The sequence below is a fragment of the Armigeres subalbatus genome, chromosome 2 (genome assembly GCF_024139115.2).
Source record: "Armigeres subalbatus isolate Guangzhou_Male chromosome 2, GZ_Asu_2, whole genome shotgun sequence".
In the NCBI taxonomy this organism is placed as follows: domain Eukaryota; kingdom Metazoa; phylum Arthropoda; class Insecta; order Diptera; family Culicidae; genus Armigeres; species Armigeres subalbatus.
The window spans coordinates 322,733,948-322,755,979 of NC_085140.1; the positions used below are offsets into that span (position 1 = coordinate 322,733,948).

The window sequence follows — 22,032 nt, forward strand, 5'->3', positions numbered from 1 at the left end:
GATTGAATCTCGGTGAAGGTACGCACCTGTGTGGTTCCCCCGTATCACCAGATTATCCGCCTGTTCCCAAAGGTCCTGGCAGTTGAACAGATGGCTGAACAGAGTTGCTTGCTTTTGATATGCCATGTGTACCTGTGGTGAATGGAAAAGTAGAAAAAATTAAGTAAGTAAGTACATCGCTACTAGATTCTTTTAGTGACTTACCTGCACCGGCATAAGCAAGCACGGCGAGGGGGAAGAGCTGATGGATGAACCCGGAATGGGACCCGTTTGACCAGTTTGACCTGAGCAGTAACCGGAGCTCTGCAACGTAGTGCAAGATAAGAAGAAACATTTTAGAACATCGTAACCCTTGCTACCTTTCGACCAAGCGAAACTAACCTGTGAACCTACCGACGTGGGCGACAGTGGCGAGGGGGTGTTCCCGTTGACGATATCGGCCGAAACCGGTTGGTTCGGTTTCTGGTTGTACTCCGTGATTGTACGCTGGACGTCCTTGAAGTCGTGCCGACGGATTTTGTACAATTTAAGATAGATCAACGATTGGCACCGCAAACTGTAATTTGGGATCGTGTCATGAAACATACGGTTCCGGAATCATTGTCGATTAGGTGGATACCAACCTTAAAATCGCCACTTTACTATGGATGTTGCCCTGTACTGTCGGATGTTGCTGCTGGCTACGAAACTTCGACGAGATGTACCTGAATTGGAAGAGAAAAAAAATTAATCTAGTTTCGAGTTTTGATTCGAACTTAAGACTTTCAAGGGACACCTGTAAATATAATAAATACTCACAATAAGAACCATTATATCGCATGCTGATATTTTTTCAGCTAATATGGAACCCGAAATTCGCACCAGCACTTACTTGATCAAACTGAGCGTATCCTTGTACATGGTGAAGGCAGCCTTCTCGGTAATCGGGTCCCGTTCCATCGTGTCGCCGGTCAGCAGAAAGAACAGCACCGCTTCCAGGTAGAGCATGGCTTGCGCCAGGTGGTCCCCTTCCCGGTCCGCGGCATGCTTCAGCCGTTTCGCCTCCGAGAGGTACCGATTTTGGTCCCGAACCTCCAGCTCGTCATCGTTGGAACGTTCAAAGTACGATACATAGATTTTCTTGATCACCGGCGCCGGCGGCGGTATGGTACCCACCGATCCACTGCCCACCGGGTCTCCGGAATCGCCGACGGCGGCGGGTTTAGATGGAACGTGAACTGTGGTGGCGGTTGTGACAGCAACGGCAGGAGGCAGATGGTTAGGTGGTTGTTGTTGTTGGTCCGCCTCTAACCGGTCGTGATTGGTTGGAGGCATTTGGTCAAAGGCGTCAGTCTGAGGGGTAAGAAAATAACTTAGAATAAAGGAAGTTTCGCATTGACTGGGGTTGCTTGAGTTTAAATCATCATTCAGTGACTTCTACGTGGGCTCCAACAGTTTGCTTACAAAGATTATAGGATCATACCGGGCATGTTTTCGTTTCTGTCGATTGGTATACGATTGTGGAATCAGAGGAAAACACAATACGGAAAGAAGCGAACAATTGAAATGCAAGTCATTTGTTTCGATTGGCGTTCGAAGGGGAATATCTTTCCGCGTGACGAAACCCGCGGTTTCGATGCGGATACTGCAAGCATTGACAATCTTGCCGAAGCAAAATATTCCTAAAGTAGCTTGCCCTTCGTTTGTACGTGCGCACCAGTTCGCGGGTTTGTTCCAGTTCCCTGCGAAGACGTTTGATTTCGCTCCTCTGGTCCGTCGCGTCCGGTTCCGTTGACCAATCATCGGTCTCCTGAGCATAAGGTAAATGTGAAATCTATAACCGAGAAACAGAAATCATGTGCGAATGGTGCAATGGTGCTGCCGTTTGTTAAGCATTTGGCCAATATGTGCGTTTTTTTATTTGAACGAAATGTTAGTTACATTTACCCTGCGAACTAAGCTGCGCGTATTTGAATGTTGTGTGAAGTAATGTTCATTAGGATCGATTGATGTGGTATTATCTTATAGTATATTAGGAGGCTTTTATTTCAAATATAAATACAGTGATCCTACTATAGATAGCAGAACATCATAAGCTGAAATATTACGATATTTGGCAAATGATCATATCTTTAATGTTTCTAATTTGATCGTGATCCGAATAACGATGGGGTATCATGCAGCAAGTTTATCGAATTATTTGAAACTAACAAGGCTCTTAGGCCTTATGAATAAAATTCCTTGTAATATCGTGACAGTATTAATATAAAGAAAGGGGCCGTACACATGTTACGTAAGCATTTATGGGGGGAGGAGGGGTCCGTCATTTTCTAACGCACCTCGTTGTCAGGTTGTCAACTGTATCGAACGAAAGATCACAGCGAACGATGCGTTACAATATCCAGCGATTGTATCGTCTGAGTACCGCCAGAAGCTCAACGAACGGATAAGTGCAATCAACGTTAGCGACAGCATCAACGATCTATGGGAGTCGATGGAGCCGTGCGGTGAGCACAAAAGCACGAGACGTGGTAGGCACTGCACAGAGACGACCCAGGACGAGTTGGTTGAACAAGTTATTAGTGAGGCGCAGGAAAGAATGGAGCAGAATGATATGCGGAGGTTTTATGAGACTTTCAATGGCGTGCGGAGAAAGACAGCGCCATCTCCCGTCATGTGCAATGACCAACAAGGGCATTTGCTGACAGATAACACCGAAGTGGCTGCCAGGTGGAGGCAACACTTCGAAACGTTGTTGAATAGTGGAAATGGCAGTGCATCGATGAACAGAATAAATATTAGCGGCGATGGACAAGCTGTGGAGCCGCTTACACTGGATGAGGTTAAAAAAGCTATTAAAGAGCTGAAAACAAAAAGGCTGCTGGGAAGGACCAGCTCCCGGCTGAACTTCTCAAACATGGCAGTGAGCAGCTTTATGAAGTTCTGCACCATATTATGTCGAAAATATGGGAAGAGGAGGACTTGCCTGCTAGCTGGTTGGACGGCCTCATTTGCCCTCTCTTTAAGAAAGGGCACAGACTGGAGTGCGCCAATTATCGAGGAATAACCCTCCTTAATTCGGCGTACAAACTTATGTCCGGTATTCTGCATTCTGCTCAACAGATTGAGACCGGCATCGTTTGTACCTGTAGCTTTTTGTTACATTTTTGAAGAGATAAGTGACTAAAATGTCTACTCGGAGGTGAACTAGCCTTGGGCTAAAAACCTCTTTAATAAAGATTATAATAGGGGAACAGACGGCTTTGGCAGGTTTTGTTCTATTATTGGCAGGGGGGTTTTTGTTGACCGAATTTTATGAAATTTGGCCACAATATACTTTGATATGCAAAGAATGTTTGGGCCAAATTTGAGCATAATCAGTCATAAAAACCCCTGCCAATAATAGAACAAAACCTGCCAAAGCCGTAATTTTTTTTTTCTTTCTTTCTTTAAAGTTTTTTTTTGTTCTGTCTCTGCTTTTTTGTTCCGTAGAGCTCCATAGCTCTTGCCATCCGGAAGATGCTCCCAGTCGAACCATTCCTCGAGCACGACGACACGCCACATCGTCACGCCACATCGTCACTGACGCCAAATGCCCGGATGAGAAGCTGAAATTTCCTGATCCCAAATCCTAAGCCCCATCCATCCCTTAACATTGTAAACTAACCTCGAGTAATTACGAGTACGCTGGCTTCTACCCCCCTATTACTAACCGTATAATAAAATGATATTGATTGTATATATCACAAAGAACAATGGCTCCGTAAAGTGTTATACACGCCTGAGCCTACCAAATAAACGAAATTGGAAAAAAAGCCGTAATTACCCCTAATATAATAATGACTAAAATGTTCATCATATTTGTTTTCACTTGTTACAGTTCAGAAATTGAGCCACATTATTCTGTTCAGCTGTGTAGAATTAGTTAGCGTGCAATTTGAAATACTAGATTATAAACACAAAATAAACATAGCCATCCCTATGCTGGGTTGAAAACAAACGCCACCGGTAAATTATATTGAAGAAGGGGTGACGTGTCGTGTCAGATGCATCACATTTCCGCCCGAAGGAGCAGGAGATAATTGAAAAGGAGTAACAAAAGCAGCCATCGTCGTGAACGGTCACGGTACCGCGTGCATGTTGGTAATCCGTCGCTGAGAGAAAGCAGTCGAAATTGACCATTGTCCCGAGTGGCATTCACATTCGCTTTCGAAGCACGGTGAAGTGCCGTCAATCAACATCGCGAGCTGTAAGTAATCTATAACCAAACCAATGTTCACTTGATGACCAAGACCTTTGCATGCCAGACACCGCAGTGACCGGTTCAGTGACCGACGCATTCGTGAGCCACGATTACCCCGAAACCAACCGTTACTAGGCCGCACATAAACGGCTCGCACGAAAGATCTGCGGAAAATTGTTCCGAAGGAATAGGAGTGTCCTCGAAATAACAAACCCCGATGAACGGATTCGCATAATCGACCAGAAGGGGTGATCAAATCTTGACCGAAGTACGGTGGAGTGCCGCTCGTCCACGTTGCAAACCGTAAGTAACTTATTATCAAACCAAGGCACATCCGATGACCAAAATCTACACACACACCAGGTATCAAGAGAGTCTCTACCACGCGTGGCGGTGATTGGGTGTGGCACAAGCTGCGGCTCTGACTAGGGGCGACCGACGACCGGTAGCAATTGGGGCAAGCAGCTGCCCAAAGGCAACCGAATGACAAGGCTGTCGACGCAGACGCAGAGCAACGCCGCTTATCTGTGGTCTGTGTTTACAACGGTCGGTGAGCAAAACCACTAGATTAAGTTCCATCCTTAATGTTAAGATGTTCCAAATTGAGATAGGGAGAGTTAGGCTTTTTGCTAGCACGAATAAAAGTCTTGTATAATGCCTTGTATTTTGGGTTGCGCTTAATTTCAATTTGGGTCACCGGCCTCACAGAGAGGACGAGTTGAAAGATTAAGGGAACACACTTCAAACAGATACCGCTGAGCCGGTATCTATTTCCGTGCAAAACTTTTTTCCACTAATCGAAGCATACCAAAAACAGGGTCATTTACCTTCAATCCAACCGACATGCATTGCAATTCTCCTCCCGAGTCACGCTGAAGTTTGGAGCATTGCTTCCTCACGTGACCGCGTATCTTGCAGTAACTGCAAAAAACACTTTTCCTGTTGCCCCTCGATCTAGATCGGCTACTACTACGGTAATAATTCCGGTCTGCACCGCGTTGTGTTCTAGGGTGCATTTCCCTTCGTCTGTCTCTATAGCTGTAATCCTCACGTCGGTTGTGGATGGGTCCTAACCGTTCAATCGCGCTCACTCTTTCCGTATTCTGTTCTACTCGTTGTTTTTCTTTTTCCAACTGCTCTCTGGTGATCAAAATGCGCTCCGTATCTGCTAGGGTAAGTTCTTCTTCCTCGATCAATCTTTTTCGGACTTTTTCATCATATGCACCGTACACTAAACGATCTCTGATCACGCCAAAATCACAGTTCTCAGCCAATAATTTTACGTTATAAATAAAATCCTTTGCAGATTCATCTTTCCCCTGGCACCGCTTGTAGAAAAGAGATTTTTGGACCATCTTTCCCTTTTTCTTGTCGAAGCGGTTCTTGAGTCTCGTAATGATGTCGTTATACTGTAGTGTTTCTATATCCGTATCAGGATATATTTTTTTTAACTCAGTGAACACAGCAGCGCCACTCACCGTAATGAAAAACGATATACGATTAGCGTCTGGCACATTGTTATAGTTGATCACATATTGTAGTCTTTCTGCATAGTCATCGAATGACGCACCCGGGATGTATGGTTCTATCGAGCCGAAGAAAGTAGCCATCCTCACTGCTCACTTATATCGAGTGAGATATCTCCACAATAATCACAGCCTATCACAAAGCAATAGCTAAGTGTTGCGGTTGCAATTTATCAACAATGCCTGCTGAAATGGATTCTTTTTTTTTGTATTTTTCTCTCTTGTCAGAAAGACAAAGCAGGAGTAGCTTAGCCAACTCGGTTTGCCAACAGCGGGCTGAAGCTGATGATCATTCGGCACAAATTTCCAGTCTTTTTCTGTCAAGTGATAGTATTCACCCATGCATTTATATAGGGCCGTCACTTTCACGCAGCAGCGAGTGAACTGAATGGACTGTCCAAGATTTTCTTATGTACAGGTTATCCGACTTCGTCAGTAGATGTGAATAACCAGCGCGGGGGGAAACATACATTTCCAGTGCAAAACGTAAACAAACGAGCATAAATTCCATAAAAAATTCCAAGATGGCTGAGTTGGGGATATTGACAAGTCGGATAAGCTGTATACATAAAAAAAAATCTTAGGACTGTCACTGCGACCTGCGTGTGCGATGTGGAAAGAGGTCTTTTGTTTACTTTATCTTTGATTGTTGTTCCCAACTTCCCAACCATTTTCAGTTTTCACTGCTAGGTAGTGAGTGTGAACAGGCAATGGTATCCATATCCTACAAATCTCAGTCATTGAAACTGAGAATTCGCACCACTGATGGCTATACTGCTATGGCTATTGTCTATTTAAGGCGTGGTCTATGTAAGGCGTGGTCTATGTAAGGCGTGATAAGGCGGTATGGTAATCTCTAGTTAACTGACTTTCATGATTTATTTTTCACTCTGCGAACAAAATTACACAATACACATCAATCTTCACTAAATTCCCAACAGACTATTCTAACTTTAATAAAACAACCTAATTCAAAATTCTAATTTAATTCAATTTCCCTAATTTTACTTTATACAAAACACTTCCATTGGCAGCCCAGCGACACACGACGATTTACAGCCCAATAAAACGGCTCATCAATTAAAACTAATAATTATAAGTATCTAGTTCAAGTAAATACAGAATATAAAATCTAAAACGTATCTATTAACAAGATTCTTTCATTCCTCGTCGCCACTTTAGTATTTCAAGATTTCTTCCAATGATCAAATAGTACAACCACTCGTGTTCAGGTCTATATCTCAACTAACATTGATTTGTCTTCCTTTACTCGACTCGATATAGGTGATGCATCACAATCGTATATGTACTAAAAGATGCAATTTATCGAAAGATTAGATAAGCATTTCCCGCCTTTTAAAACTGTACTTAAGCAATGATAACAAATAACAGCAACTTCTTTTACATTGTGAATTAGAACCATGGCATATCAACATAATTACATATAAAAATTATTACAACAAAACAAGAAAAAAAACAGTAACATGTACACGGAATATATTATTATTAAGAAAATTATTTTGAGCTTTTTAGTGGAATATCTTCACTTGTCATAAGACGAGTTGGTACAATCCCATTGAATTCCACCACTTAATTGTATCTTTACAGATACGTATTTCGACCTCAACAAGACGGCCTTACTGTTGAGGTCGAAATACGTATCTGTCAAGATACAATTAAGTGGTGGAATTTAATGGGATTGTACAAACTCGTCTTATGACAAGTGATATATTATTAATTAGGGGAAAATACCTATTCTTGGCAGTCTAAGACATATTCCAAATTAAATCATAAAAATAATGAATAATTACACTAAAACACAGGTACAGTTCAACTGGTATACATTTGTATGCTCCACCCAGTCTCCACCCAGTCTGGACACTACCCCGGACAACCTAGTTCGGAGGATGTGTAAAGATGAAGTTGGCTGGAACGCCGTTTTATCGGCTATCGCCCAAATCGTCTCGGAGCTACACAGAAGGTGGCGCGTGACTCAAGGATGGCTAGTTCAGGCGCAAATAAGAGGTGGTCCAAGGGATCGGAGTCGGCTCCATGGATCATACCGGTGGTCCTGCTCTGTGGTCGAACTCGATCCTTTTATCGAACAAGTGGCCGCGCGAAGACAACATGGTATCGTCGCTTTCGCGGCGTCGGTCAACCGGGCGGGTTCCGAGCCCGAGGACGGAAAGGAGTCCTCGTCAAGGCTGGGGCAGGCGTAGGCGCCGCGTTGGCAATTCCCTCTGTGTGCTGGCGAATAGGCCCTATCGCAGAAAGGTCAATTTGGGGTGCACGCGGCATCATCATTCTTGATACCAGTCGTGCAGAGGGAAGCAGGCGCGAAGTCGACCCTTCCCACCTTCCGAGGACATAGGGCATGGTGAAGCCACCTGGAAAGCCGGCAACGCGCTGGCACGATACCATGGTGTTCTTCTAAAAAAGCGAGTAACGATGTTCGGTGCTGCAAGGACACGCAGCTAACCTCGAGGGTGCGTTGTGCACTGGCCCCCCTTTGAAGCATTACTTTCTGGTTGTACCGAAGGGACTATGGGCTTGGCGGCAATGGAAACGGTTTCGCGGGTCGGGGATGTAGTCCTGTCTCCCTCGGTGATCCCTAACCCCGCACTTCCTGGTCAACCCAGGATGTCTGTTGAGCAGATTCCCCCTCCATTGCTTAGGAAAAAAAAAACGTTTGTATCCTCTTCCTTTGATAATTGGTGTTCACTAAACAATACAGTTTTTTTCCACAAACTCAGTAAATTTGATATAAAGTAACAGGTCAACGTTTCTTCTATCGGGATAGCAATTTCTATTATTAGCAATTTCTGTTAATAGCAATGAGTTTGCTCCCTTCAGTAACTAGACATGGAAGGGTTGTAGGTCAATGCTCAGAAGACCAATCCCAAGAATCAGTTTCCCAGAATGATATTTCCCAGAATTCCATTCCCCAGAATGCACCATTCCACGAAAAAAAAATCCCCAGAATGACCCATTCCCCAGAAAAAAAAACCCCGAATGACTTATTCCCCAGAAATCAAAAACCCAGAATGACCCGTTCCCCAGAAAAAGGTATCAGTCTAAAAAACTACAGTGACCTACATAATAAAAAGCCCACTTGCCGTTTTCATACAAAATGGTAACTTTGGAGATCTAGATCTCGATTGCATGTGAACCAATTTGGCTGAAAATTTGACCAGAGCTCAGATATAACTTGAATTTTACCACACCTAACGACCATATTGATTCATAGAGTAAAAAATTATCGCAGTAAAATTGGCAAAAAAAATGATTTTATAATATTTTGAAAACTTCAACTCTTAGTGTACAAGTATACTCCGCAAACTTTTTTGTATTGCCAAAATACGCGTTTTTTGCTGAATAAGTCATCAGGAAACCGAACAGCTACCGGAGGAGTGGAAGGAAGGGGTTATATGACCCCTCTACAAGAAAGGCGACAAACTGGAGTGTGAGAACTTTCGAGCAATCACCATCCTTAATGCCGCCTACAAAATGATATCCCAGATCATCTTCCGTCGTCTATCACCATTAGTGAACGAGTTCGTGGGAAGTTATCAAGCTGGCTTCGTTGACGGCCGCTCGACAACGGACCAGATCTTTACTGTACGGCAAATCCTTCAAAAATGCCGTGAATACCAGGTCCCAACGCACCATCTGTTCGTTGATTTCAAGGCGGCATACGACAGTATAGACCGCGTAGAGCTATGGAAAATTATGGACGAGAACAGCTTCCCTGGAAAGCTTACCAGACTGATCAAAGCAACGGTGGATGGTGTGCAAAACTGTGTGAAGATTTCGGGCGAACACTCCAATTCGTTCGAATCGCGCCGGGGACTAAGACAAGGTGATGGACTTTCGTGCCTGTTGTTCAACATTGCGCTAGAAGGTGTCATGCGGAGAGCCGGGTGTAACAGCCGGGGTACGATTTTCAACAGATCCAGTCAATTTATTTGCTTCGCGGATGATATGGACATTGTCGGCCGAATATTTGCAAAGGTGGCAGAACTGTACACCCGCCTGAAGCGTGAAGCAACAAAAGTTGGACTGGTGGTGAATGCGTCAAAGACAAAGTACATGCTTGTGGGCGGAACCGAGCGCGTCAGGGCCCGCCTGAGAAGCAGTGTTACGATAGACGGGGATACCTTCGAGGTGGTCGAGGAATTCGTCTATCTCGGATCCTTGCTAACGGCTGACAACAACGTCAGTCGTGAAATACGAAGGCGCATCATCTGTGGAAGTCGGGCCTACTACGGGCTCCAGAAGAAACTGCGGTCGAAAAAGATTCGCAACCGCACCAAATGTGTCATGTACAAGACGCTTATAAGACCGGTTGTCCTCTACGGACATGAAACATGGACAATGCTCGAGGAGGACTTGCAAGCACTCGGAGTATTCGAGAGACGGGTGCTTAGGACCATCTTTGGCGGTGTGCAAGAAGACGGTGTGTGGCGGCGAAGAATGAACCATGAGCTCGCCCAACTCTACGGCGAACCCAGTATCCAGAAGGTAGCCAAAGCCGGAAGGGTACGATGGGCAGGACATGTTGCAATAATGCCGGACAGCAACCCTGCAAAGATGGTGTTCGCTTCCGATCCGGCACGTACAAGACGGCGTGGACCGCAGCGAGCGAGATGGGCAGACCAGGTGCAAAACGACTTGGCGAGCGTGGGGCGTATCCGAGGATGGAGAGATGCGGCCTCGAACCGTGTATTGTGGCGTCAAATTGTTGATTCAGTGTTATCTGTTTAGATGTAAACTAAATAAATGAAATGAAGTCCTTGATTTCCTTGATTTGATTTATTGGACTATAGGCTGTAAGCCCGTTACCCTACTTATACATTATACACATAATTGTTGTCACATATACAATTGTCCTCTTAAAAATAATCTTAATCTATCACGAATTACATCTGTTGTCATGTTTGTAGAAATTACATCTTGTAGTCTGTTAAATTCAGTCATGAACCTGCTGGTAGGCTCGTGCTGCGTGTAGTTCCTTGATCTAAATGGAGGATCGAAGACCCTCCGACGACGAACAGTAACCGGGCTAGTATTGAAGTTGAGCCGGTTATAGAGATATGGGCTACTAATTCGCCCTCTCAAGATGTTACCGAAAAAGACGATGTCAGCAATCTTGTGTCTGCTACTGATGGTGTCGAGGTCAAATAACGAGCAGAGATTCTCATACACCGGTAACTCTTCTCTCCATCCAAGGTTTCTCACAGCAAATCTTAAAAACTTTCTCTGTACTGCCTCCAACTGTTGAATATGAACCTCATATTGTGGCCGCCACACCACACTCGCAAAATCCAGTTTAGTCCTAACGAGGCTAACATAAATTGTGAGAATTGCATGAAGTCATCAGTTTACAACCTATTAGATATTTTCAAGATATTCCAATTTAAGATATTTAAAAAATACCCGGAATTAGCTTCTGCCTAGAGTTTTTATGATTCTTTTAATTTGTATGCCAAATGGTCGGTTAAGCCAAATGGCCCTAAAATCATTATGACTTTTTTTCTTGCCAAACGGTCGTTATGTCAAATGGTCTGGGGAATTCTGGGGAATGTCTTTCTGGGGATTGTGGTATTCTGGGGAATGGTTTTGTGGGGAGCAGTGCATTCAGGGGAATTAATTTCTGGGTAATCACTTTCTGGGCTGGTAATGTATTGGTGCCAAATGCTGGTTGTTTATATCCTAGTAGTAGTATATCCTAATAGTAGTAGTAGAATTCATTAGTGCTGTCCAATGAGAGCTTGAAGTAGCTCGAAGTTTCTCCCTGTCCTGCTCATGCCCATTTGTTGACAAAAAAGAACGAGCAGGACGGGAACAACTTCGAGCTACTTCGAGCTGCTCATTGGACAGCACTATTCATATTAATCGGCCGCACGCTCATCTCACTTTACTCAATTTTGGAATAAACTTTATTATTTATCAAAACAGGCTTAAAACAAAACATGAATTTTAAGCCTTGGCATCAATTTTATGTCATGCAGACAGATAGGCAAAAGCATTGTAAAACAAATTTATTCAATTATAGTCGGCTCGAAACTATTAGTTGAAATATTGTACATGGCATTGCGTTTGGTAAGCATTCGTCGCACATCCTATAATATATAACTCTATTTGTTGATAATTGTAGACAATGCGCATATAGTCGGCTCTGATAATCCAACACAAGAGGTTTGATATCGTTTTGCACATTTTCCTTCACACATGACGATTCGTTCACTGTTGCGGTTGATGGTATGAGAGCACTTATTGCACTGCATTGTTTTCGACTGAAGAAGATTGCCAACTGCCCTTTAACGTCTTTATTGTAGCGAAATAAAAACACTAATTAAACAAAAACTCTCGTTTCACGATATTCATTATTGTATTCGCGGAGACGAGCCAGCCTCGGGCTGAAAGTCTCTTTAATAAAGACAAAAAAAATTGTATTAAACGATTTGAAGTGTCGTTCCAGGCGTCACAGTAGGTATTTTTTGCGTAGTTTTACACGAAAAATAACTGAATTCCGCGGCAGCGAACAGGAGACAAACTGATGTTTCAGCGGAACAAAATAGCATTTTTTTCATTAGGTATTCGATAGATTACCGTGAAGCGATTTAGTTTGATCGAAACATTGTTTAGTTGTGTGCCGTCTTCTTCTTCTTCTTCATTGGCATTACGTCTCCCACTGGGACATTGCCGCCTCGCAGCTTAGTGTTCATTAAGCACTTTCACAGTTATTAACTGCGAGGTTTCTAAGACAAGTTACCATTTCTGCATTCGTATATCATGACTCATGAGGCTAACACGATGATACTTTTATGCCCAGGGAAGTCGAGACAATTTCCAATCCAAAAATTATCTAGACCGGCACCGGGAATCGAACCCAGCCACCCTCAGCATGGTCGCGCATTTCACCTCACGGCTAAGGAGGGCCCCAGGTCATGTTAATTGTTATTTCTTAGTGGGACTGTTATGCGGGTACTTTCAGTGTGGGACGCATATGACTTGGTATTTTTTTCACTCATGGGCATAGAAATCGCAATTTTTATTATGATTTATGGAAGTACATTATAAATGAATCCTATTCATAACTCAAAAGTGCCGAAAAGTCACCGAAAAGGACTGTTATGCGAGTGGGGCACTAAATATGTTGCGGAACTGCTGAAACCTGGCAAATGGTATGAAAATCCTACAAATTTGTCTCCATCAACGTGAAAGTTTGGGTGAATTATTGTGACACAGCGTCGAGCCATCCGAAGCCTGGGAGGAATATTTACTTCAAACAAGGTTGCAAATGAGTCTTACAAACTTCCGTGCAGAGTAATTAATAGCACTTATTTGGATTTGTTGACAGATTAGATTTGCTCGATTTGGTCTGCAATTTGTATATCCGGCATTTGTTAGGGCAGCAGCAAAAATGTAAGATTTTTTTTACTTGAATAAAGACTGTTGTGAAGTGAGATGCCTAAAACAAAATGAAAATTCCATTCCATTATAATTTTATTTCGACCACTGAATTTTGATACATCGTAACAATAAACCTCATAGCTAAAGCGTGTTTTACAAAGGCTTTTTAAGTAGACCATTATTTAGAGCCTTTTAGTGGAATTGTCTTCATAGATCATAAGACAAGTTTGTACCATCCCATTTAATTCCACAGATTGATTGAAATTTCAAAGATTTCAGTTTAATTTATCTACGTAATTGATTACAACAGAAGCAGACTTTTTTTTTGGGCAGCCACCTAGTGTTTAAAGGCATTTTGTCAAATTCAAATATGTGTTAAATAGGGGAAATGACGGCTTCGTCCAGCTTTCACGGAATATTGTTAGTTTTGTTCTTCTTTTAATTCAAACATTCTAAAATGTCGACACAACAATCTTTAATATATAAAGATTCTCCGAGCCAAATTTTAGCGCAATATTCATCTGATCATTATAGGTCAACACCTGCCTAAGCCGTCTTTGTCCCTACAGAGGAATTATAAGCAATAATATACACGCAAAATATTAGGAAATGTATCTCACCTATTTGAAACGTGTTCATAAGCCCTGAACACATTTATCAATCGACGCGCTATGTTTTCCATACGCAATTATAGCTGTTTGTGTATTCCCAGAACATTTTGTGAAGCACCCATGCAGAAGGCACCCTGAGATTAAACCTAAGGCAAGTATAATCCCGCGTTAAAAAGCGAAACTTACCTGGGCATTGTTACCACCCTTATCCTTTTTTCGTCGTTTTTCCTTGTAGGAACTACTACTGGAACTGGATGTGCGTTTTCTTCGGCTGCTGCCATCCGACTGCGGCTGTTGCTGGGATGACGACGCTGACGAAGGCGGTTGCTGCTGTTGCAGTTTCGGCAGGGCGGCAGTCGATAGTTTACTATCTTCGCCCTCCGGATACTCCTGCTTGATAAGGTTTTCGTGCTTAATGTTAATAGGTTTACTGCTGCCTGCAGCGCCGTAGAGTATTGCGGATTTGTCTTCCTTAATTGGATAGTTGGTGCTATTGCTGTTACTATTACTACTGGCTCCATACTGGAGTTTTTCACTTTTGGCGGGTAACTTTTCGTCATACGTGAGGTGCTGCTTGGCAGACGGGGGTTGTTTTTGCGCCGATCCCGACCCCGAAGACGACATGGATGACGCAGATAGATTGTGATTGTTGTGATGGTGATGAGGCGGTAACGATGGAGAAACAATGTCCCGGTAGTCCCTGGACCGTTCTCGAGATTGATGATCACTAGCGTTGCTGTTGCTCCGATGGCGACCGTTCTCCAGCAGTAGTGGATCACTGGTCAGCTTCGGATCGATTCCTTCGGTCAGTCGGTAGGAACCGCCACTGCTATTGGACAGAGATTTGTCCTCGTTAGACCTCCGCTGTCCCTGCGTTTCAAAACAGTGGCCAGCTATGGAGTTGCGACGTTTCTTGTTGATTTCGTGAGGGCTCTTGTGTCGAGCCGAGGCACTGCGCTGGGAGCTGTAGCTTTCGTTCGCTTTGGCCAGCTGCTGTTTGGCAGGCGGCGGCGGTGGTATTTTTAACAGGCGACTCAATTCGATTCGGCAGATGAGGGAAATGTTGTTTAAGGCAGTATTGGCAGGTGATAAAAGCACTTTTTCCGTCACGGTGGCAGTGGCGGGGGCGACGGTGGCAGAGGACGCCGACGATGGAGTGGAGCGGCTCTCGTTTGTAACGTTCGGAACCAGAGGTGGAGTTGTTATTACACGCGGTACATCCGACTGGGGCGTTGCGCTCGATAGATGGCTTTTAGAGTTGGGGGTCGTGTTGACGGTGGTCTGAATAGAAGAAGCCTTGGAGTGATGAACCTCTTCGATCACTACTTGACCCTTGCCTTTGCCACCCTTGCCACCTTTGGCACCTCCTTCCTTACTTATGGTGAAGAGCTTCCGGAGTGTATCCTTCTTCTTTTGGTCACTAATTTTGTTACTTTTCTGTAAATGTAATAACAATATAAAATTATTATAGTATGTATTATAAGATCACTAAAAAAACATATGAAATAAATCTATATAATGTTGATACTGAAAAAGCAATAATGGTTTTGGGTCATGATTTCAGTGAAACGACTCCCCGGATATTATGCTTGCCATACAAAATACGTAAAGCATAACTTTGTTCCAAATACATACCTTCTCCTTCTTCACCGCTCCATCGCTGAGACTACCGGAATCACTATCCGATCGAACTACTTTCTCATCGTCATCGTCGTCGTCATCATCGTCATCGTCGATAGAGGTCGAAGTGGAAGTCTTCCTCGGTACCACCTTGGAAATTGATGATGGTTGAAATGGAGGCGATATGATTGTGGTCCTTCTTTGTGGTGATACCAATCTGCAAAGTTAAGCGATTTAATTTGAATCCTACAACCAGAAATTTCTGTCACCTACTCTGTATTGCTATCCGAAGACAGATCGTCTACATCTCCCGCCAGTTTCGGTGGCATTAGCAGATTGACCGATGCCTTCGTCGGACTTGGTTGAATAACTTTGGTACTTTCGGAAGCGGTGTCCTTTCTATTACGCATGGGTTCCGCGTCCGAATCGTCCGTCGTCGTGAGCACCTCTCGGCTAGTGATTTTCTGGTTGGCTTTGGATGACCGTTTCCGGGATGTAGTCTTTTTGGCTGGTGTACTGGGAGCATCCTTTTTGCTAGGTGTGGAAGCGACCGTTTTGGTAGAAGAGATTGAAAGTCTCCTTTTGCTGTTGTTACTGGTCACCGAATCGGCGTCCGATTGTCTGGCACTGGACGAACCCACCACCGAAGATCCCCCCGTCGTGGGTGGATTTTTCCTAGGTCGACCTCGCCCTTTGCTAACTTTATCCTTCTCGAAAGATTGAGACCTGCTCCTTTGAGAACTTCCGATTCCATCGTCATCACTACTACTGGATTGTTGATCCCGTTCCCTATCTTGAAAGGTTTTGTTAGTTTTCCTCTTTCGTTTGACCTTTTGAGACACACGCCCGATGCTGCCACTACCCGCACTAAGCACCCCTAATCCGCTCTGTTGTTTAACATTATTGTCGTCGATATCGGATATGCCCGATAAAGGTTGTATATTCTGGAGCTCTTTCGCCTTCAACAAAGCACTACTAACTTCGTTTTCGTCTACACTATCAATTTGATCGTTTACTTCCTTCTCTGGACTCTTTTCCGGACTTTTCGCCGGACTAGACAGGTCCAGATCGTTCTTAATATCGCTCAATTTATTGAAATCTGGTAAACTTTCACCATTCAAGCCCGGCAATGCTGAACGAGGCGTCGCCGTTGGAATTCCAGCACCACTGGGTGAAGACGTACTATTCTCACTAGGATACGGTTCCTGTTTGACAAAAACCGTCTCATTATTACTACTACTATTCGACAAATGATCCTCCTCAATTGCTGGTGGTTCATTTTTTATCATCAAGGGCGATCCAGGCATCAATGGCGAGCACGAATTGTCATTCTCGTTCAGATTCTGATTGGACCCCACCGAGTCCGAATTGTTCATCCCCCCTCCCCCGGATTGCGGATTACCGGAACCCGCCTCACTTGGCACCTGTGGCTGTAGGAAATTGACCAATGACCAAGCGGCCATCGGTCGTGGAGGAGTGCTGTTCCCCGTGGCAGTGGAACTATTGCCTGTCACCATTCCCGTAGCACCTCCTCCTCCTCCTCCTCCGCCACCAGGTCCACCACCTGGACCGGGCCCACTATTGCCGGCAATGGTGACCCCACCACTACTAACCATCGTATTTTTGTTACCAACGTTCGAATCCTCGCTGGACGACTCGTCTGCACTGTCGTTTGATGAGGTATCACTTGAGTTGCGTTTCTTTTTGTAGGCACCATCGTCGCTATCCGATGCGTTCGGTTCATCCTCAATAGCACTGCAATTAAAAGGCAAAGGCATTAGCACTGCACACAATCCTAATTAAATAATTATGTATAGGCATTTGAATCAAAATAGTAAGTTTTTACTAACTTGAATCTAAAAATGACTTATCGTGATTGAAACGACTTATCAACCTACCTTATCGGTTTCAAAAACGAAGAAATTGCGCTCACTGGACAATCCACAACATCGGCGGATAATATGAAAAGAAACACATTTAGAAAAAAAATTAAAACAACTCATCAGTAAACCACGGCACGGTAACGCAGCTTCGACTTTTACTTATGCATATCGCAATGCAAAACTCACATGGCGCCTTGAAGGAGGAGGAAGTTTTCATCAGCACCGGGTTCGGCGCGTACTTGTGTTTGTTCTGGTTGTTCAGATTGTACGTCTCCGGTTCCTTCCGCGGCGTGGCGCCAATCTCCGTCAGCGGCGTCCCAATGTTGAACAGTTTGACTTCGCTCAGGATCTGCTCCACGTTGCCGGACGTTTTCGACGGTGTGGACGGTTCCGCCTGCGTGGGAAGAAACAAACAATGTGTAAGTCGTTAGTTTGCATTCTGTGCAATTGAAGTTACGTGCAACGCTGGTCGAAATTGGCATTCCAATTGTGACTAAATTACAAAAAAAATGACATGCATTTCAAATATAATTCTTATCAACAATCACAAAATAGAAGCATGTATTAAAAATTGAGGAATTGGACAACAAATCAACGCTCTCTTTATCTGATTTTGAAAAAACAATCTCGTAATGGATCTAAATGGAGATTCAAATCCTGGGATGGTCAAAGTTTCCAATGGTCCGTGATGTATGCATGATTCGCTTACTGGACGAAAACTATGAAAAAAGACCTGTCAAAAGTTTTTTTTTTTTTTTTTTTTCATGTAGCTCGTTGGCAGTCTCTCGACTCAAACTCTTCTCCAGGTCCATCCCTGTTATTCCCCACGGTAATTAAATTTGCTTCTATGAGCCTCTATTTTAGATCAATAACAGACGTTCCTAAGCCACGTTGCTCAAATGGTCACTGTTTTAGGCCTGATCCAAATAGTTTTATTAAATAGTCCCCTTCAATAACATGATCACCGTTTTCACCATTATAACTATCACTCATCACTCCAACTTAACACTAGGTCTATTCCCTGTTGATCCGGTGATTAAATTTGCTTCTACGAGCCTCTATATTTGATCATTAACAGACGTTTCTAAGCTACGTTGCTCAAATGGTTACTGTTAAGGCCTGACTCAAATAGTTTTCTACAAAATAATCCCGGTAGCATCACTTATTATCGTTTTCACCACCATCACTATCATATTTATTATTGTCCCTGTCATCACTAATATCTTATTTACAGTTATGAACACACACACAATGAATCGATCTTCAAAACAGCGCTGTTATATATCATATAAGAACCGACACTTCTACTAGCTTTCATTGGACATGTACCGAATATTTTACATTATTTCTAGTATAATTATAAAATTATTCCCACTTCTAGCACCTCAACTCAATATTGCATTTCATTCTTCATACTCACTGCGAACATGTTCCCATCCCAAATCAACTCTATCTTTAACCTAGCTTCTTCTGTCACTATGTCTACACCACCAATACCAACTTGTGTATTAACCCTTTCACTAACACTTGCATAACCACACAAGATCACCATTTTCATATCAACAATCATTTTTTTCACAATTTCATCGAGATCAGCAATTATCACTACTATCCCTACTACAATGTTAACGCAAACAAAAACTAGTCAGTCATTTTTTTCTAAATTTGCAGTTTCCATCAAACAAATGAAGCTCAAAAAATAATAAGCTTAAAATCTATCGCGAGAGTCAGTCTTATTGTAGATATGATGACAAAGAGAGAAAACTCGAATAGAAGTGCATTTTGAAACAATAATAACGCACTAGATTTTGATAAATATGACTCGTTTAAAATTTATTTTGGAATCTATTTAGTCTATTTACCAGGCTACACTTCAGAACCGTGCGCCCAGTAATTATCAAAAATTCTCAACTTAACAACACCGAATACTGTTGCTATGGGCCTGTTGGTCTTCAAAAGCTTCGAAATCGCCTCCGAATCAAATTCAACAGGTAATAATTTTACAGACATTTCTTGAGCTTCGAATTTTTGATAGGGTTAGGAAGTCTTATGATAGATCTTAATGTCTATGGATCTACTGTTAATCTAGTCATAATTATGTCGAATGTTTCGCACTGTGTCATTATTACTCTGTCTGTCTTAGTTATCTTATGTTTCCTACGTTATTCAGTTCAATTCTATACTCATTGTAGATTATGTTACGTTTTGATGTCAGTTCATTGTCTCTATTGCTAAAGGTCACCTCCTCTCAGGCGAGTATCCTAGTTCAAGCGTATAAGTAAGTACCGCTTAAGAGTTAAGCAAACGTGAAAAAATGCAGAATGTCTTGATGATATTTTCTACTGGTTAATTCCTACCTAGCTATGTTTAAGCGTGGCTACGACTCATCATCATCAGGGAACGCCTCTGAAAAGTACTGCCGCATAGCAGAGATCATTATCACTGATGAAAAGGACCTCTACCTGTCTGCACCACCATTCAAGGCTCCAAGATACGATGTCCGTTGAATCACATGCACATGCGTAAAATCAAGTGCATCAATGCCAGATTATATGTGACGCGGCATTAAACAAAAATAGTCAACATGCAATACCACCACGACAGGATATGACTTCGGTTGCCATATCAGTGCTAATGGCGTAAGCCCACCCATCTCGGCAAGATAACCTATGCGAGGGGAGGAAGAAATAATGTAAGAAAAATGCTTGAGAATATCATTTCAAGACCAAAGTCTCAAAACTACCCATACGCTGCTGCAAACAAAGACCCAAACGACGACCCGACGAATCCAACAGCTCTCCCATTTTGATAAGAAAATTATTTTGAGCTTTTTAGTGGAATGTCTTCACTTGTCCTAAGACGAGTCTACACCATCCCACCGAATTCCACCACTTAACTGCATCTTGACAGATACGTACCTCGACCTCAACAGTAAGGCCGTCTTCAGTGTCTCGTACTTTACTAGACTCGTAAGTCGAGTCAAGTACGAGACACTGACGGCCCCACTGTTGAGGTCGAAAAACGTATCTGTCAAGATACAATCAAGTGGTGGAATTCAATGGGATGGCATAAACTCGTCTTAGGACAAGTGAGCTCTCCCATGCAAACCAACACCATCAACACGCACGCGAGGGTCTCTGCTGTTGACAGTGCTGGTCCACGCGAGAGCGCCACCAGACTCCCGAAATCGACACTCGAGCTCGAGTCCCCGCCCACAAAGACAAGTCACTGTTCAAACGAATGTTGCCTTAATTGACTCCCCACAGATTCACAGATTCTTTCCGAAGGATACTCAATATAAGTTCCACCGGGAAGCCAAGCACCAGAGATTGAGGAAAATCAGATAATCCAGCATCAGGCGTCTCGCGTCTGTTATTTAAGCAGAGAAGATGTTATAGGTGATATTCTCAATACGGCCGTTCAGAATGGTTCAGCGGATGTAAATTATGGATCATTATTGGGTCTTGTAATTTTGAACAAAACATTCTGAATACACGCGATAAACTATGAATATTATTATATCGGAGTTTTTAATTAGGATCGCGAATCAAGTAAAAATACTGATAAGTATAAGTTTGTAATTACTACCGACATTGTACTTGTGATCAAAACTGACATTGTGTTTTAGTTAAAACTCAAGTATACTAAATACGTAACGGAATAAAGTAGTGTTATTAAAAAAATTATAATAATTTACATTATAAATTCTGATTAATATCAAGATACAGATCCAACATCACATCTTCAAGGGCTCCTCACAAGCTACACATTTCATTCAGGCACTTTAGAACGTCCATGTAGTAACTTGTTCACACTTGAAATCTGCCTCGACCAAGTTGGCAGAACGCGCCCTTACCCTTTCTGAACCAAAGGGCAGGGTGAAAAAAAAGACCTGTCAAAAGTTGATACTAAAACGGAAATGTCCGCTTCTACAAGGGACAGCAGGGGCTATGTCCAAGGGCTTGACGGTTCCTCCCCAAGCCACTGCGAGTTGTGGGGCTTTCCTAGAATGCGGTGGGGTTTGCCGCTAAGTTTCGTAGATTGCGACATGATAAACTACGATAAATTACGTTCCCAGCAACTTCGACGTCAAGACGCTGCAGAAGATTTGCTGGACAGGACATAACGTGTGGAATAGCGGGCCTCGAGCGGGAACCGTCTTCAAAGTTCGGTCTAAAAAAGATAAGAAGCACAACGCGTGATTGTGTGCCAGCCGGTTAGCGCAAGGATGTGCAGGCTAAGAAAAGAAGGTCATTTCTTCAACTACAGCATCATCAACGTGCATTGCCCACACGAAGGGTGACCCGACGACTAGAAAGAATCGATCTATGCACAAGCTAGAGCGAGAACAGGATGGATGCACACAAAAACGTCACCGGAGACAGGAAAGAAAAGGGAGAGAGGAAATGTCGAAACCAGTGATCGGATCGTCTGCATACCATATTGAAGGACAATGACCAACGATACATAAACTTTGCAGCCTCACGCGAATAGTAGTTTAACCCTTTCCTTCCCATGGTAGCTGTAGAGCTCCATCAAATTTTGCACCTTCCAACATACATCGAATTATTTCAACAACAAAAAGCAGTATTTGGCACAACTTTATGGTTTCATTAGACTGCAAATATAATCAATTTCGAGTAAAAATAGTTAAACTATTGAAAACAATCAAGTAACTATTGATTTATAATCAAAAACTTTTTTTTCGTTTTTCACTAATTTTGGCTATGCCAAATAACTTTTGTTCTAGGATT

At 43.0% G+C, this 22,032-nt stretch overlaps 1 protein-coding gene across 11 annotated transcripts in view; it reads right to left on the reverse strand.

The window, feature by feature from the left end:
- Positions 1 to 22,032, reverse strand: part of LOC134212682 (AF4/FMR2 family member lilli) — a 319,987-nt gene that overhangs the window by 9,899 nt on the left and 288,056 nt on the right. For 10 of the 11 annotated variants that reach the window (XM_062690748.1, XM_062690745.1, XM_062690740.1 and 7 more), the window contains 10 exons: positions 17,465 to 17,672; positions 17,294 to 17,327; positions 15,669 to 17,150; positions 15,411 to 15,612; positions 13,962 to 15,212; positions 872 to 1,332; positions 624 to 704; positions 382 to 556; positions 205 to 303; positions 27 to 132 (listed from right to left, as the gene is read on the reverse strand). In XM_062690748.1, the coding sequence (XP_062546732.1) occupies positions 27 to 132; positions 205 to 303; positions 382 to 556; positions 624 to 704; positions 872 to 1,332; positions 13,962 to 15,212; positions 15,411 to 15,612; positions 15,669 to 17,150; positions 17,294 to 17,327; positions 17,465 to 17,672 (4,099 nt within the window). The remainder of the gene's footprint in view (positions 1 to 26; positions 133 to 204; positions 304 to 381; positions 557 to 623; positions 705 to 871; positions 1,333 to 13,961; positions 15,213 to 15,410; positions 15,613 to 15,668; positions 17,151 to 17,293; positions 17,328 to 17,464; positions 17,673 to 22,032) is intronic. The other variant, XM_062690747.1, reaches the window with a different exon arrangement.